Source organism: Saccopteryx bilineata, chromosome 1 (assembly GCF_036850765.1).
Source record: "Saccopteryx bilineata isolate mSacBil1 chromosome 1, mSacBil1_pri_phased_curated, whole genome shotgun sequence".
In the NCBI taxonomy this organism is placed as follows: domain Eukaryota; kingdom Metazoa; phylum Chordata; class Mammalia; order Chiroptera; family Emballonuridae; genus Saccopteryx; species Saccopteryx bilineata.
The window spans coordinates 95,046,713-95,065,068 of record NC_089490.1 but is presented as its reverse complement, the minus strand read 5'-3'; the positions used below and the strand labels follow the sequence as shown (position 1 = coordinate 95,065,068).

General features: G+C 47.4%; 1 protein-coding gene across 2 annotated transcripts; it reads left to right on the top strand.

The window, feature by feature from the left end:
* The first annotated feature begins 11,108 nt into the window (after nucleotides 1–11,108).
* Nucleotides 11,109–18,346, top strand: CD27 (CD27 molecule). 2 transcript variants are annotated; one of them, XM_066261127.1, is made up of 6 exons: nucleotides 11,109–11,354; nucleotides 11,540–11,671; nucleotides 16,818–16,997; nucleotides 17,206–17,292; nucleotides 17,525–17,644; nucleotides 17,903–18,346. In XM_066261127.1, exons 1-6 carry the CDS (start codon nucleotides 11,219–11,221, stop codon nucleotides 18,025–18,027), a joined length of 780 nt encoding a protein of 259 aa, XP_066117224.1. In that variant the 5' UTR covers nucleotides 11,109–11,218; the 3' UTR covers nucleotides 18,028–18,346. The 2 variants fall into 2 exon arrangements, with proteins under 2 accessions (XP_066117224.1, XP_066117233.1); XM_066261136.1 differs by lacking the exon at nucleotides 17,525–17,644.
* Nucleotides 18,347–18,356: the final 10 nt, after the last annotated feature.

Below are 18,356 nucleotides of genomic sequence, written 5' to 3'. Positions count from 1 at the left end.
CTAAGTTAAATAATCACTCCTTCCTTAAGTGCTTACAGCAGGGGTCAGGAATCTATGGCTCATAAGCCAGGTGTGGCTCTTTTCTTTTTTTCTTTCTTTCTTTTTCTTTTTTTTTTTTTTTTTTTGTATTTTTCTGAAGCTGGAAACGGGGAAAGACAGACAGACTCCCACATGCGCCCAACCGGGACCCACCCGGCACGCCCACCTGGGGCGAGGTTCTGCCCACCAGGGGGCGATGCTCTGCCCCTCTAGGGGGTCGCTCTGTTGCAACCAGAGCCACTCTAGTGCCTGGGGCAGAGGCCGAGGAGCCATCCCCAGCGCCCGGGCCATCTTTGCTCCAATGGAGCCTTGGCTGCGGGAGGGGAAGAGAGAGACAGAGAGGAAGGAGGGGGGGTGGAGAAGCAAATGGGCGCCTCTCCTATGTGCCCTGGCCGGGAATCGAACCCCGGTCCCCCGCACGCCAGGCCGACGCTCTACCGCTGAGCCAACCGGCCAGGGCCCAGATGTGGCTCTTTTGATGGCTGCATCTGGCTCACAGACAAATCTTTAATAAAAAAACTAATAACGTTAAAAATATAAAACATTCTCATGTATTACAATCCATTCATTTCCTACTGCTCATGTTCATGGTTGTGGGTGGCGGGAGCCAATCACAGCTGTCCCCCAGGACAACACCAAATTTTTATTGGATAATGTGTAACATACATGGGTCATTGTATGGCTACATGGAATTACATTTTAAAATATGTGGCATTCATGGCTCTCTCAGCCAAAAAGGTTCCCGACTCCTGGCTTACAGGGTCTACCAATTACTCAATAGGCTGTCCAAAAGACTGCTCAAACCTGACCAGGTGGTGGCACAGTGGATAGAGATTCAGACTGGGATGCAGAAGACCCAGATTCGAGACCTCGAGGTCGCCAGCTTGGGCACAGGCTCATCTGATTTGAGCAAAGCTCACCAGCTTGAGCCCAAAGTCGCTGGCTTGAGCAAGGGGTTACTCAGTCTGCTGAAGGCCCACAGTCAAGGCACATATGAGAAAGCAATCAATGAACAACTACGTGTCACAACGAAAAACTGATGATTGATGCTTCTCATCTCTCTGCGTTCCTGTCTGTCCCTCTCTCTGACTCTCTGTCTCTGTAATAAAAATAATAAATAAATAAATAAATAAATAAATAAATAAATAAATAAATAAATAAGAATGTCTAAGAAGTGATTCCAGCACTGCCAGAAGACCTAATACATCCCTTTCAGCCTGGGGATTCAGTCTAGATAAAAAGTACGCCATCCAAAGACTGACTCTCACATGGACGGGTCTACACACCATCACCGTGATCCTGACCACTCCCACTACTGCCAAAATAAAAAACATACCCACCTGGGTCCACCACAGCTGGTTAAAGCCTGTAGTCCCAGCAAAGACACCCTTGTGGACAGCAGAGACTGACCCCGCCAACCCTGTAAGCTGACCCTAAAAAGGACAGCATGCCCTGCTCCAGCCACAAACTGGAAGCTGGCTGGTCTAATGCCTTAAAAAACTCATTAAAAACTCCTTTTAGGCCTGACCTGTGGTGGCGCAGTGGGATAAAGCGTCGACCTGGAACACTGAGGTCGCCGGTTCGAAACTTTGGGCTTGCCTGGTCAAGGCACATATGGGAGTTGATGCTTCCTGCTCCTCCCCCTTCTCTCTCTCTGTCTCTCTCTCTCACTCCTATCTCTCTAAAAAAATCAATAAATAAAATATTAAAAAAAAAACAAACTCATTTTAATTAAACTTTAGGGAGGAAGAAAAACTAAGGTTAAAAAAAAAGCCAGAACAAATTGTCTTAAAAATTAATGCATATATTACTATAAGTCCCTTAGCTAAAAAAAAAACTACAAAATGATTAAAATATATATATATACTTACTTAACCTATAAATACTAGCTACTTAGAAGAAGGACCCTTCCAAAAAAACATATACTTAAAAAAGTTACTTATTGCCAGCTTAGTTGTCACTAAAAATAAAAATAAAAAAATTTTTAATTATTAAAAAAAACCGCCCTGGCCATTTGGCTCAGTGGTAGAGCGTCGGCCTGGTGTGCAGAAGTCCTGGGTTCGATTCCCGGCCAGGGCACACAGGAGAAGCACCCATCTGCTTCTCCACTCCTCCCCTTCTCCTTCCTCTCTGTCTCTCTCTTCCCCTCCCGCAGCTGAGGCTCCATTGGAGCAAAAAGATGGCCCGGGCGCTGAGGATGGCTCTGTGGCCTCTGCCTCAGGCGCTAGAGTGGCTCTGGTCACAACAGAGCGACGCCCCGGCCGGAGGGGCAGAGCATCACCCCCTGGTGGGCGTGCCGGGTGGATCCCGGTCGGGCACATGCGGGAGTCTGTCTGACTGTCTCTCCCCGTTTCCAGCTTCAGAAAAATACAAAAAAAAAAACAAAAAAAAACAAACAAAAAAATTTTTTTAATTAAAAATTCTAACAAAAGAAATTATATAGCCTGACCAGGCGGTGGCGCAGTGGATAGAGCATCAAACTCGGATGTGGAGGACCCAGGTTCGAGACCCCGAGGTCGCCAGCTTGAGCACGAGCTCATCTGGTTTGACCAAAAGCTCACTAGATTGGACCCAAGGTCGCTGGCTTGAGGAAGGAGTTACTCCGTCTGCTGAAGGTCCACAGTCACGGCACATATGAGAAAGCAATCAATAAACAACTAAGGTGTCGCAACGAAAAACTGATGATTGATGCTTTTCATTTCTCTCCATTCCTGTCTGTCTGCCCTTATCTATCCCTCTCTCTGACTCTCCCTCTGTCTCTGAAAAAGAAAAAAAAAAAAAGAAAAACTACGTTCCTGCAACAAAGAATTGATGCTTCTCATTTCTCTCCCTTCCAGTCTGTCCGTCCCTATCTGCCCCTCCCTTTGTCTCTCTTCATATAAAAAAAAAGAAATTATGTAATTTCAATAATAAAAATATAAGTACTTTTAAATTAAAAGGTAAATTATTATAAAAACTAATTATTTCTATTATAAAAATTAAAAATTTATATAAATTGCAAAAAATATATACAAATTATAAAAAACTTAATACAAAAAAAACACAAGGCAAAAAAAATTAATATAAAAATTTATTCTTTTCATCCCCTTGACTCACTACATTACTTACAGCTCTTACTGGACCCCTCATTTTGCTTATAAAACTTATAATACTAAAAACATACTATCAGCTCGTTCATATCAATAAGGAAACAATAATTTAATTCTCCAGTAAAACCAGTGGAGAATGTACTGACATGCCAGCACATGCTGGGAAGGACCCTTGACCCAATTTAGCTTATAGCTACAGCTAAAATAAAAAATTCTCACAAGCCTCAGCAAATCTAATCTTTCAAGCAAAGGCAAATGCATTCCTTATGCATCAGCCCTGCAAATATTGCAGGAAGGCAGTTTATTATCTTAAAATAATGTGCTTATATGCTTTTGCAAAAGTATTGTAAAAACATACTTAAAATAACTGTAACCTTGTGGTCTTTGCCTATATATTCCCCTCTCCCCCCAAGCTCATCGCTGTCTGTTGCGAGAGGTGCGGCGGGCAGACCACTGGCCAGTATATAAACCCAAATTAATTGCATCAGTTTGAGACTCCGGTTCCAGTATTGTTGTGGTTGCACCACAACACATTTGAAGCACGCACATGCAGTAGGGGTTGGGGGTAGACAGGAAGAAGTCTTGTAGGACAGAGCCCTTGACCTATGATATTTGACACTATCTCTGGGTGGATAATTTACAGAGAATTGCTTGGTTTGGGAAAAAACCTCCACACTTTTGTGGTGACCAGAAGCAAAATGTTTTGTGTTAGTAAAGGAGACTCACAGGCGAGAAACACAGTAGGGAAGCACTGGGTTTTCCCCAACATAGGAAAGAATAAAGTTTTTTTCCTTTACACCAAATACTTTGCTAAGTGCTTAGAATATAGAGGTGGGCAAAAGTAGGTTTACAGTTGTATGGAAAAGAAAACAATAATTAATAAATAATAATACAAGAATAAAGTGTTTTGCATATGTAACTATAAACCTGCTTTTGCCCACCCCCATATATTATCTAATTTAATTGTAATAATCAGCAAAGATAGATGTCATCCAAAAAGCTAAGTATGGCCTGACCTGTGGTGGCACAGTCGATAAAGCGATCACCTGGAATGCTGAGGTTGACCTGCACTTGTGTGGTCAAGGCACATAAGGGAGTTGATGCTTCCTGCTCCTCCCCCTTTCTCTCTCTCTCTCTCACTCTCTCACTCTTCTCTCTCTCTCATTCTCACTCTTCTCTAAAATGAATAAATAGCCCCGGCCAGTTGGCTCAGTGGTAGAGCATCGGCCTGGCGTGCAGGAGTCCTGGGTTCGATTCCTGGCCAGGGCACAAAGGAGAAGCGCCCATCTGCTTCTCCACCCTTCCCCCTCTCCTTCCTCTCTGTCTCTCTCTTCCCCTCCCACAGCCAAGGTTCCATTGGAGCAAAGTTGGCCCAGGAACTGAGGATGGCTCTGTGGCCTCTGCCTCAGGCGCTAGAATGGCTCTGATTGCAACAGAGCGATGCCCCGGAGGGGCAGAGCATCGCCCCCTGGTGGGCGTGCTGCGTGGATCCTGGTCGGGCGCATGCAGGAGTCTGACTGCCTCCCCCCGTTTCCAACTTCAGAAAAATACAAAAGATAATTAAATAAATAAATAAAAACAAAAAGCTAAGTATGGTATCTGATTAACAGGTATGAAATAGAACAAATTTTTCACAGCCATTTGTATCTGGCTACATCAAAATGGCTTCATCAAAAGTAAGTTCAGGCCCTGGCTGGTTGGCTCAGTGGTAGAGCATCGGCCTGGCATGCAGGAGTTCCAGGTTCAATTCCCGGCCAGGGCACACAGGAGAAGCGCCCATCTGCTTCTCCACCCCTCCCCCTCTCCTTCCTCTCTGTCTCTCTCTTCCCTTCCCGCAGCCAAGGCTCCATTGGAGCAAAGTTGGCCCAGGCGCTGAGGACAGCTCCATGGCCTCTGCCTCAGGCGCTAGAATGGCTCTGGTTGCAACAGAGCGATGCCCCAGATAGGCAGAGCATCACTCCCTGGTGGACATGCTGTGTGGATCCTGGTCGGGCGCATGCGGGAGTCTGTCTGATTGCCTCCCCGTTTCCAACTTCAGAAAAATACAAAAAAAGAAAAAGAAAAAAAAGTAAGTTCACTGTTTTTTGGGAGGGCATTGTGGCAGAGACAGGGAGAGTCAGAAATAGGGACAGCAGATAGGAAGGAAGAGAGATGAGAAACATTAATTCTTCATTGCGGTTCCTTAATTGTTCATTGATTGCTTTCTCATATGTGCCTTGACTGGGGGGCCACAGCAGACCAAGTGACCCCTTGCTCAAACCAGCAACCTTGGGCTCTAGCTGGTGAGCATTGCTCAAACCAGATGAGCCCGCGCTCAAGCTGGCAATCTTGGAATCTCGAACCTGGGCCCTCCACATCCCAGTCCGACACTCTATCCACTGCGCCACCACCTGGTCGCAACGAAAAACTGATGATTGATGCTTCTCATCTCTCTTTGTTCCTGTCTGTCCCTATCTATCCCTCTCTCTGACTCTCTGTCTCTGAAAAAAAAAAAGCTTCTGACTGGTATTTATTAGGTACTCAATAATAAAACTGTATCCTTAAAAAAAAAAGAGTTCTGGCCCTGGCCGGTTGGCTCAGCGGTAGAGCGTTGGCCTGGCGTGCAGGGGACCCGGGTTTGATTCCCGGCCAGGGCACATAGGAGAAGCGCCCATTTGCTTCTCCACCCCCTCCCTCCTTCCTCTCTGTCTCTCTCTCTTCCCCTCCCGCAGCCAAGGCTCCATTGGAGCAAAGATGGCCCGGGTGCTGGGGATGGCTCCTTGGCCTCTGCCCCAGGCGCTAGAGTGGCTCTGGTCGCAGCAGAGCAACGCCCCAGAGGGGCAGAGCGTCGCCCCCTGGTGGGCAGAGCATCGCCCCTGGTGGGCGTGCGGAGTGGATCCCGGTCGGGCGCATGCGGGAGTCTATCTGACTGTCTCTCCCCATTTCCAGCTTCAGGAAAAAAAAAAAAAAAAGAGTTCTGAGGAAAGAAAAGGGAAAGAGCTGAATATGTTGAAAACAGAACTTCTATATATTGTTTTATTTTAATTGATTTTTCTGAGAGAGAGAGGGAGAAAAACAAAGTGATGCAACTATAAATTGATGCTTCTCATCTATCTCCCTTCCTGTCTTATCTGTCTGTCTAGCTCACTAAAAATAAAATAAAAGAACAAAAATATGCAAAATGCAATTTTAAGTTTTATGCTTGTGCTATATAAAGCCTCAGTAAAATTTTTGCTACACCTAAAAGCCTTCTGTTTACAGTTGGTTGGGGGAAAATTCAAGAAAGCCCTGTGTCTCAAACTTGGAGCCTATGGAGGGCAAAGGTAAGGGAACAGCCAGGAGCAGTGAAGGGAAAACAAGACTTCAGCTGAAAGAGGAACCAGAATTAGAGGTGATCATAACACCAAACCCACTGGGATTTGTGTCATCAACACCCTGCCTACTCCCCACCCTGCCCAGGGCCTGCCCTAATTGGAAGGGGAGGAGTATCTTATCTAAATATTAAATAACAGAGGGTGACCCCCAGCTGACATTCAGGCCAGAGTCACTGCTCCGGACTGAGGGTTTGGTCAGTACCTCTCAAATGTAATGCAAGTCAGCCCTCGCCGATGGCTCAGTTGGTTAGAGCAGGGATCCTCAAACTTTTTACACAGGGGGCCAGTTCACTGTCCCTCAGATGTTGGAGGGCCCAACTATAAAAAAACTATGAACAAATCTCTATGCACACTGCACATATCTTATTTTAAAGTAAAAAAACAAAACGGGAACAAATACAATATTTAAAATAAAGAACAGTAAGTTTAAATTAACAAACTGACCAGTATTTCAATGGAAACTATGGGCCTGCTTTTGGCTAATGAGATGGTCAATGTCCAGTTCCATATTTGTCACTGCTAGCCGTAACAAGTGGTATGACGTGCTTCTGGAGCCGTGTTGCATGCATCCCGTGTCACCAGAACTAGTACTGTACATGAGCTACGCTGTGCCACCACATACAGTACTCCAGGAGCACAGGATGCGGATACATCCTGTGTTCCTCTCACTGACCACCAATGAAAGAGGTGACCCTTAAAAAAAAGAAAAGAAAGAAAGAGGTGCCCCTTCTGAAAGTGCAGTGGGGGCCAGATAAATGTCCTCAGGGGGCTGCATGCGGCCCATGGGGACCCCTGGGTTAGAGCTTTATCCCAAAGCGCAGAGGTTGCTGGTTTGTTTCCCAGTCAGGGCACCTGCTGAACAGATTGATGTCTCTCATTCTCCTTTCCTCTCTCTAAAGTCAATAAATAAATATTAAAAATGAAAAAGTAACACAAGTCATCAGAAGAGAAGCTTCTGTGGGCCTATCTCAGGAGATACAAAAAAAGGAGAGAGCAGTTGAGAAAACACCACATATCTGTGCCAGACAGGTGTGGGGAGAAGCCGAACCCAACAGAGAAAGTCATGGAAGATTCTGAGGGAGAGGTCAGCAGGTTGTACTCACAGGGCCTGTAGACAAGGGGAAGGGCCTGTCCAGGAAGCCAGCCTAGGATAGGTCAACACCCACTAGCGGTTGATGCAAACAGCACAAGGGTGAGAGAATAGTAAGGTCCAGAAACCTGGCTTTCCTTCTCTTGACCAGGGGAGCCAGGCAGACCCTGCCCCTGCCCTCTCCCCCATGGAGAAGTGATGAGTAAAAGAGGGGACATGGGCACAGAGAACACAGGCCTTGTGTGGGTGAGGAGCACAGGGTCTAGTCAAGGTTGTTAGTCTTCTGTGTCTTCCAATTCCTCCTTTAGCAAGGATCTCTTTTTTTTTTTTTTTTTTACAGAGACAGAGATGGACAGGGACAGACAGACAGGAACGGAGAGAGATAAGAAGCATCAATCATTAGTTTTTCGTTGTGCGTTGCGACACCTTAGTTGTTCATTGATTGCTTTCTCATATGTGCCTTGACCGAGAAACCCCTTGCTGGAGCCAGCGACCTTGGGTCCAAGCTGGTGAGCTTTTTGCTCAAGCCAGATGAGCCCACGCTCAAGCTGGCGAGCTCGGGGTCTTGAACCTGGGTCCTTCCACATCTCAGTCCGACGCTCTATCCACTGTGCCACCACCTGGTCAGGCTGGCAAGGATCTCTTTAAAGGTCTTCACCTTCTCATCATTCCTCTGCAGCAGGGGTTGGGAACCTTTTTGGCTGAGAGCCATGAACGCCACATATTTTAAAATGTAATTCCGTGCCTGACCAGGTGGTGGCGCCGTGGATAGAGCATCGGACTGGGATGCGGAAGACCCAGGTTCAAGACCCCGAGGTCGCCAGCTTGAACCTGGGCTCATCTGGTTTGAGCAAAAATTCACCAGCTTGGACCCAAGGTCACTGGCTCAAGCAAGGGGTTACTCGGTCTGCTGAAGGCCCATGGCCAAGGCACATATGAGAAAGCAATCAATGAATAACTAAGGTGTTGCAATGTGCAACAAAAAACTAATGATTTATGCTTCTCATCTCTCCGATCCTGTCTATCCCTCACTCTGACTCTCTCTGTCTCTGTAAAAAAATAAAATTAAAAATTAAAAAAAAATTAAAATGTAATTCCGTGAGAGCCATACAATGACCCGTGTATGTTACGCATTATCCAATAAAAATTTGGTGTTGTCCCGGAGGACAGCTATGATTGGCTCCAGCCACCCTCAACCATGAACATGAGCGGTAGGAAATGAATGGATTGTAATATATGAGAATGTTTTATATTTTTAACATTTTTTTTATTAAAGATTTGTCTGCGAGCCAGATGCAGTCATCAAAAGAGCCACATCTGGCTCACAAGCCATAGGTTCCCGACCCCTGCTCTACAGGGTTACATCCATCACGGGATCCCACCTCTCCACAGCCTCCTTGATGTTTAAGGTTAACAATAGAGCCCTGGCCAAACAGTTCAGCTGGTTAGAGCATCATCCCAATACACCAAAGCTGCGAGTTCAATCCCTCCCTAGTCAGAGCACATACAAGAATCAACCAACGAACACATAAATAAGTGTAACGTAAATCGATGTTTCTCTCTCTCTCTCCCTTCCTCACTCTCTATAATCAATAATTTTTAAAAGATTTTAGAGGGTGGGAGAGAGAGAGACAAAAAGAGAAAGGGGGGAGGGAGCCGGAACTATCAACTCGTAGTAGTTGCCTCTCGTATGTGTCGACCAGGCAAGCCCAGGGTTTCGAAACAGCAACCTCAGCATTCCAGGTCAATGCTTTATCCACTGTGCCACCACAGGTCAGATTGCTTTTTTATAATCAATAATTTTTTTTAAAAGATTAACAGTGGAGATATTGACCGTGATCTGGAATGGGGAGGGACTGTTAGTGACAGCAAAATCCTCAGATCCCAAAGTTAACAGTCTGAGGTGGGAACTCAGGCACCCTGAAATGAATGCTTTTGCATAAGATACTATTCAAATCACACCCATGTGTGGCTTCCCACTCGAGAGGACCCACCTGAGGACTAGAGGGGGTCAAGAAAAGGGAGGAGGGTGGAAAAAATTAAGAGAAAGGAAACTGAAAAGTGAGACAGAGAACAGATCTAACGAATAAGATCACAGAGGTGTGACATTTTATGAGCGCTATGGAAACAAATGCAAAGCCCATGCATAAAAAATGGCCTAGAGAAACGAGCCACCCCATACCTCAATCCTCAGGGAAAAAAGAAGGAGCAGCCGTCTAACCCATGTGTTCCCAGGACTCAAAGAGGGGAAAGCCCAGCTATTTCCAATATTCCCAAAACTATAGAAATAGGGAAGAGATGACCCACAGGCATTGACCTTTAATCCCAGTGCCCAAGGCTTATGGGGAGATGTCCTGGAGGCTCCCGGACAGTGACTGACACAGCCAGAGGTGGGAAAGGGAAGAAGATATGAGAGGGGTGAGGAGAGGACGGATAGGCAGTGGGTTAGACTGGCAGGAAGACCAAATAAGATCATATGTGATCTCCCAACACAGAGTGTGCCAGAGATTCGAGACCCATGTTAGCCATGCTAACACTTCCATAGCAAACATTTTTGGCCATAAAATCTGACCTCAGTTGATGCAAAACTAGTTATGGTCATTGTCCCCACCCCCCCACCCCACCTTACTTTAAAAATTCATCATTGCCTGACCAGGCGGTGGCGCAGTGGATAGAGCATTGGACTGGGATGCCGAGGACCCAGGTTCGAGACCCCGAGGTCGCCAGCTTGAGCGCGGGCTCATCTGGTTTGAGCAAAGCTCACCAGCTTGGACCCAAGGTCTCTGGCTTGAGCAAGGGGTTTCTAGGTCTGCTGTAGCCCCATGGCACATATGAGAAAGCAATCAATAAACAACTAAGATGTCACAATGAAAAATTGATGATTGATACTTCTCATCTCTTTCCGTTCCTGTCTGTCTGTCCCTATCTATCCCTGTCTCTGAAAAAAAAAAAATTCATCATTTTGCTGCAGAAATGTTGTGTTTGATCATGAGTCCTACCTCAGTCCTGTGAGGGTGTCTTGTGCTGCTAGTTTCTTCCCAAAATCTGAAAATTTCTGAATTCTAAAATTTATCCGACTCCATTTCAGATACCAGTTCTGATCCCCCTTCCTCCTCTAAACTGCTTATCTCTGTGGAAAAAGTTTATCCTCTGTGAGGACGGGAGAAGGAACATGTCTATTAGCTTGTACGCTGTGAACAGGGTGGTAATGTGGGCACCTTTGTGTACAAGTGGGTGAACAAGAGAGGTGGGTGACTGCCCATTCAACACTTTACAAGAAGCAGGCACAGAAGGGGTAAATTCTTCATGAGCACAAGAGACATGGAAATGGAGTAGCTGCGTGTTGGAGGGGACGACTTTAAAGAGCAGCAGGTCTTCTGACAGAGTTTGCCCTTTAACAACTCTCCCCAGCACCCGGCATCCAGCACCCAGCAGGCGGAAAGGGGGAAGGGGGAAGAGGTTGCTACTGTGAAAAAAAAACAACAAAAACCCAGCCACAGTCGAGTTTCAACTGTCATCAAAGGTTAGCTTGCCACCTAAAGCAGGGCAACACAGAACCTTGCAGCTGCCAGCCAGCAGGTGCAGAGAGAAAACAGTGCCCAGCGCAGTTAGCGACCAGAACACAGAGAGCTCCCTGGGCAGGAGCCATGGCTTGGCTACCTTCCTGCTGGCTGTGGGTTCTGGGGACTCTGGCAGGGCTCTCAGTTACCCCGGCCTCCAAGAGCTGCCCAGAGAAGCACTATTTAGCTCAGGGAAAACTGTGCTGCCAGAAGTGTGAGCCAGGTAAAGGAAGAGGCCTTTCTAGGGGCCCAAGTGTGGGAGAAGACTGGGTTTGGGGGAAGGGAAGCAGGAAGCGGGTCTGAGCTCCAGCAAGGAGAGGAATCCTGCAGTGCCCACCCAAGGCACCACCTTGCAGAGGGTGGAGAAGCAGCTTCGTTTGAGCCTTAACCCTGGACCTCTGCTCGCAGGAACGTTCCTCAGGAAGCACTGTGATGAGCAGAGAAGGACTGCTCAGTGTGATCCATGTATACCAGGGATCTCCTTCTCACCAGACTACAACACCCGGCCCCACTGTGAGAACTGCCGGCACTGTAACTCAGGTAAGATGGGCAAGTATTTGGGGGAGCAAGGTGACAGAGCTGGGTGTGGAAGAGCAAAGCGTGGGGAGTGCAGGGAGTCGGAGTTTCAGTTGCTTCAAGCTATGGCAAGTGGAGCCAATGCGGGAAAACGGGGCACCCTGGGAACAAGTCTGTTGCTGTATTGGGGAGACTCTACTGTTTAGGGAAGGGTAAGCAAAACTTGAGGGGCTGCTGAGAATGAGTCTATGACTGGCGTCAAGACAATAAAAAGGGGGAAGTGGCTCTAGGACCCCAGATTTTGTCTGAGCAACCTTCCCAATACACACTTTTTAACTGGCTGAGTTTGAAGTGGACATCTGTTTGGAACTTGGAATACATCTTTCTAAGGGCCAGCCAGTGGATACCCACCTTTCTCTGCATAAAAGCCAATGGAGGAAAATGAATGTGCCTTGCCTTTTTTCATTTTGTAATTTCATTTTTTTAAGTAAGAAGTATAATATCTGTGGCTGTATTATGAATTTTTATTATTTCTCCGTTTAGCTAGAATTTCAGAACTGATGTACCAGTATATATAGAGCAGCAGATTTTAAAGTAGAACTTTTGGACAAATGTCCTGCAACAGGACACTGGTGAGGACTACTTAACCAAACTACTCCACTGCTTGCCTATAAAATGTGTTTGCTCTCTCTAGGCTTTTAATACTGTATTCTTGCCTGACCTGTGGTGGCGCAGTGGATAAAGCGTTGACCTGGAAACCCTGGGCTTGCCTGGTCAAGGCACATATGGGAGTTGACGCTTCCAGCTCCTCTCCCCATCTCTCTCTCTCTCTGTCTCTCTCTCTCTCCTCTCTAAAATGAATAAAATAAAAAATTGTTAAAAAATACTGTATTCTTTAAAAACTAAATTTAAAAGGTTTTGCCATAGCAAATCAAACAGCAATATCCTAAATACACAAGAAGTATTCCTCAGTCCACTTAACTTAAAAATATAGCCTGACCTGTGGTGGCGCAGTGGATAAAGCGTCGACCTGGAAATGCTGAGGTCGCCTGTTCGAAACCCTGGGCTTGCCTGGTCAAGGCACAAATGGGAGTTGATGCTTCCAGCTCCTCCCCCTTCTCTCTCACTGTCTCTCTCTCCTCTCTCTCTCTCTTTCTCCTCTCTAAAAATGAATAAATAAATAAAAAATAATAATTAAAAATATGATTAACAGCCTGACCAGGCGGTGGTGCAGTGGATAGAGCATTGGACTGGGATGCAGAGAACCCAGGTTCGAGACCCTGAGGTTGCCAGCTTGAGCACGGGCTCATCTGGCTTTAACAAAAAGCTCACCAGCTTGGACCCAAGGTAGCTGGCTCAAGCAAGGGGTTACTCGGTTTGCTGAAGGCCTGCGGTCAAGGCACATATGAGAAAGCAATCAATGAATAACTAAGGTGTTGCAACAAAAAACTGATGATTGAAGCTTCTCATCTCTCTCCATTCCTGTCTGTCTGTCCCTATCTATCACTCTTTCTGACTCTCTCTCTGTTCCTGTAAAAAAAAAAAAAGAAAAAAAAATATGATTAACAGCCTGACCAGGCAGTGAAGTAGTGGACAGAGTGTCAGACTGGGACACATAGGACCCAGGTTCAAAACCCCAAGGTTGCTGGCTTGAGCGTGGGATCATAGACATGACCCCATGGTCGCTGGCTTGAGCCCAAAGGTTGCTGACTTGAGTCCAAGGTCGCTGGCTTGAGCAAGGGGTCACTCGCTCTTCTATAGCCCCCCAGTCATAGCACATATGAGAAAGCAATCAATGAACAACTGAGGAGTCACAACAGAGTTGATGCTTCTTATCTATCTCCCTTCCTGTCTGTCCCTCTCTCTGTCTCTGTCACACACACACACACACACACACACACACACACACACATGTAACAGATGATTTTCTCTTCTTGACAGCAATCCCAGCAAGGTTGGAATTTTTTTTTTAATGTAAGGACATGAACATTTACACGGGATTTGGCTGTAAGCAGGAGTATTACTGTTCTTTTTTTAAAAATATTATTTATTTATTTATTTATTTTAGAGAGGAGAGAGAGGGAAAGAGAGAGAGAAGGTGGGAGGAGCAGGAACCATCAACTCCCATATGTGCCTTGACTAGGCAGGCAAGCCCAGGGTTTTGAACTGGCCACCTCAGCGTTTCCAGGTCTATGCTTTATCTACTGTGCCACCACAGGTCAGGCGGGTTGGAATTTTTTTATTCAAAACCAGCCCTACTCACTCTGCAAGGCATACCCAAAAGCCTTTCCCAGTACTGAGCCAGTCTCTTACTTTCGCTATATTCCAGACCAGCCCAATTCATGATCCTTCTCTGTGTGTGACACAGGCCAACGGTTCCCCAAAGCACTCAGGCAGCACCTGGCCACAGGACTGAGGGGTGGGAAGAGTCTGAATGAGTCTGGTCCTTTTTTTTTTTTTTTTTTTTTTTTTTTTAATCTTTCTTTTTTTTTAATTTTTTCTATTTATTCATTTTAGAGAGGAGAGGGGGAGACAGAGAGAGAGAGAGAGAGAGAGAGAGAGAGAGAGGAGAGACAGAGAGAGAGAAGGAGGGGAGGAGCTGGAAGCATCAACTCCCATATGTGCCCTGACCAGGCAAGCCCAGGGTTTCGAACTGGCGACCTCAGTATTTCCAGGTCGACGCTTCATCCACTGCGCCATCACAGGTCAGGCGAGTCTGGTCCTCTTTGACCTCAGTATTTCCATCTGTAAGATGGAGAAGAACCAGATATCAGCTTCGAATTTTGTGCACAGCTTACACATGGTGAAAAGAATTCTTAGGTCTCTGGATACTCATCACTGAAAACAGTGACATTTCATCCATTTTTACCCAATTCCAGCCCTTTCTTTAGCCCTTCCCTTTCCTTTGTCAGGCACCCTCATAATCACCCCTCCTCAGTCCTCTTCTCCTTTGCCTACCTCTTCCCCTCTCCACCATTCCCATCTCCTCCCCATCCCTATTCTTCCCTTGCAGATCCTTGTCCAGGTGGGCTCACCATTCCTGGTAAGCCACAGGGAACCACATTCTAGGAGCAATGAGTCAGAATTCAGAAAGAAGAGGCCAGAGGGGCACAAGGATGAGAAGGAATCTGTGTCCTCCCTTTCCTGGAAAAAGCCAAATGCTAAGGCAAACCGTTAAGCAGTCTTTGGCAGCCTGCGACCTCCCCCCAGCTCCCCTCCTCTACCTGCCAGGGTTTCTCAGGAGTGTGCTGCTCTAAGGCCCCGCCAGGTGCCTGCTCGAGCCTGGCCCATGCCCAAGTTTGCTCTCTCCCCCAGAATCACCCCTTCTCTCTCTCTTTTTCTTTTGTTTTGATTTTTAAAATTTATTCATTTTAGAGAAGAGAGAGAGAGAGAGAGAAGGGGGAAGAGCAAGAAGCATCAACTCCTGTATATTCCTTGACCAGGCAAACCCAGGGTTCCAGGTCGATGCTTTATCCACTGCGCCACTACAGGTCAGGCTCACCCTCCTCTTCTCAACCTCAGCCACGTATGAGCCCAACCCAGTCCAGCACCCCAGATACCTTCCACCTGCAGTATAACTGATTGGCAGCTACCCAGCACCTGACCTGTACACTTGACTAAAAATGTATATTTTAAAGGCAAAGGATGTCAGTAACCAAGTAACCCTCTAGTAAAGTTGAAAACCTATCAGGGACCATAGAAGTACTATTTCTAATTGCTAAAAATGGAATAAGGCAGCCTGACCAGGTGGTGGTGGTGCAGAGGATAGAGCATTGGACTGGGATGCTGAGGACCCAGGTTCGAGACCCCGAGGTCGCCACCTTGAGCGCAGGCTCATCTGGTTTGAGCAAAGCTCACCAACTTGGACCCAAGGTCGCTGGCTCGAGCAAGGGGTCACTCGGTCTGCTGAAGGCCCGTGGTCAAGGCACATATGAGAAAGCAATCAATGAACAACTAAGGTGTCGCAATGCGCAACGAGAAGCTAATGATTGATGCTTCTCATCTCTCCGTTCCTGTCTGTCTGTCCCTGTCTATCCCTCTCTCTGACTCTGTCTCTGTAAAAAAAAAAAGGAATAAGGCAAATGCACATTAACAGAACAGATGAATAAACATGGCAGCCCTGGCCGGTTGGCTCAGCGGTAGAGCGTCGGCCTAGCGTGCGGAGGACCCGGGTTCGATTCCGGCCAGGGCACACAGGAGAAGCGCCCATTTGCTTCTCCACCCCTCCGCCGCGCTTTCCTCTCTGTCTCTCTCCTCCCCTCCCGCAGCCGAGGCTCCATTGGAGCAAAGATGGCCCGGGCGCTGGGGATGGCTCTGTGGCCTCTGCCTCAGGCGCTAGAGTGGCTCTGGTCGCAACATGGCGACGCCCAGGATGGGCAGAGCATCGCCCCCTGGTGGGCAGAGCGTCGCCCCTGGTGGGCGTGCCGGGTGGATCCCGGTCGGGCGCATGCGGGAGTCTGTCTGACTGTCTCTCCCTGTTTCCAGCTTCAGAAAAAAAAAAAAAAAAAAAAAAAAAAAAATAAACATGGCATATTCACATAATGGGATGCTATTCAACAATAAGAATGAATGATCTGCAATTATGCTCAACAGTATGGAATAATCTCAAAAAGAGTCGAGTAAAAAGCAGCCAGACGCAAAGGAGTACACATGCGGGATCCCATATATTAAGTACAAAAACAGCAAAACAAACTTGTGGTCCTAGGAATTCGGGCTAGTGGCTCTTATGGAAAGGGGTTTGTGACCTGGCCTGTGGTGGCGCAATAGATACAGTATCAACCTGGAACACTGAGGTCGCTGGTTCAAAACCCTGGGCTTGCCTGGTCAAGGCACATATGGGAGTTGATCCTTTCTTCCCCTTCCCCCTTCCCCTCTCTCTCCTTCTAGATAAATAAATAAATACATAAAGTCTTTTAAAAAATTAAAGAGTCAAAAAAAGGGGGGTTGTAACTGGAAGAAAATACTACTGGTTATCTTCTGCCTGATATGGTGCTGGTTATACCTGTGAGTCCAACTGGTACCAATTTTTCAAGCTTTATGCTTGTGATGTGTATACCTCTCTCTCTGTTATAATTCATCTGTAAAAGTCTCAGTGCAGTGAGTAAATCGTGTGAGCTGTTTCTACTTAGGCTTGAGCGCCTTGTGTTTCTCTGGTCTCCTCTGTCCCCAGGTCATCTCATTCGCAACTGCACCCTGACCACCAACACCGTGTGTGCCTGCCCCAAGGGCTGGGAGTGCAGGGACAAGGAGTGTACTGATTGTGATCCTGCTGTAAACCCCTCAAGGACACTTCATCTATCACAGGCCTTAGGCACACCCCCACAACCCACTCACTTACCTTACACCAAAAGTAAGTTCCAGAAAACTCTTTGTCCAGTCACTTGAGGTAAGGGTCACCCTCAAATAGAACCCCCCCTTCTGTACCCACCCCCACAAGTTGCCTGTTGGCCTGTCTCTACCTTTCCATCCCATCCAGTGCTTCTCCGGCCTCTTAGGCCCTCAGCCTCATCTTTCCCTGTAGGGCTCCCCGCTGCTGCTCACTCTATCTGTTTTTCCAGGGATGCTAGAAGCCAGGACAGCCAGGCATGTGCAGACTCTGGCTGACTTCAGGCCGCCTGCCCCAGCTCTCTCAACTCATTGGCCATGTGAGTTTTCTCCACATTCCCCACCCAAGCCAGCCAGAAAGCTCCTAGGAGTAGGGATAAGAGGAAAAGCAGTTTAGGGATGAGGAAAGGACTTGGTACAATTACAATGGTTGGGAAGAGGGGAGGTAGGGAGGGGGGGAGGAGAGAGGTAGGGATGGTGGGAGGGCTGGGCTGAGGGGAGTCAAGGGCTAGGCTCTCCTAAAACCCCTTGTGTGGCCCCTGCCTATCACAGCCCAGAGGTCTTTGTGCAGCTCAGACTGCATCCGTAGCTTTGTGATCCTGTCTGGAATGTTTACTGTTTTCACTATGGTCGGAGTTCTGTTCCTCCATCAGCAAAGAAAATATGGACAAAGTAAGAGACAAAATACAGGTCTCCAGTCCTGTCCCTGACCCCACCCCACCTACTCAGCCCTGCCACCCATGCTTGGGGCCTTATGGAAGCCTCCCTAACTCCATCTTTACCAACCCTAGCTCCTGCCTAGTCCCCCTCTTTTCTTAGCTGAGGCCCTCCTGACAGCCCTCCCCCAAGCTTACCTCCTTTGCTTATCTCTTCTTCCTTCACCCTCCCCCCTGACCACTGGTCAAGATTCATCTGCTTCTGCTTCTGCAGACAAAGGCGAAAGTCCAGTGGCACCTGCTGAGCCTTGTCCTTACAGCTGTCCCAGGGAGGAAGAAGGTGAAACCATCCCCATCCAGGAGGATTACCGAAAACCTGAGCCTGCTTCCTGCCTCTGAGCCAGCACTCCCCAGAGGGGGTCAGCACCGCAATAAAGGCCAAGCCTCCACCACACCCTTTGACCATCCAAAGGCAATGAGGCCTGGCGCCCCCAATTTCGGTACCATGCTCTCATCAGGCCCCTTTCCTGTATGCAGACCTGAGGAAGTACCTTTTGAGACTGGCAGTAAAAGGGCACCTGGAAGGTGAAGGGTGGGAAGCAGAACGTGTCCTGGCCCAGCAGCTCCCCTCTGTGCTGCAGGAGGGCTGGGGTTCCAGCGGTAAAACACCTAAGCCTATGAAAGCCCTACCTAGAAACATCAAAATAAAGTGACAGAGTGCCACTCAC

Excerpts from the sequence above, each read along its gene's own strand:
- CD27 (XM_066261127.1), top strand. The coding sequence starts at position 11,219 with ATGGCTTGGCTACCTTCCTGCTGGCTGTGGGTTCTGGGGACTCTGGCA. Across the intron at positions 11,355-11,539 it reads CTGCCAGAAGTGTGAGCCAG|GAACGTTCCTCAGGAAGCAC; the intron begins GTAAAGGAAGAG and ends CTCTGCTCGCAG. Across the intron at positions 16,998-17,205 it reads TCACTTACCTTACACCAAAA|GGATGCTAGAAGCCAGGACA; the intron begins GTAAGTTCCAGA and ends CTGTTTTTCCAG.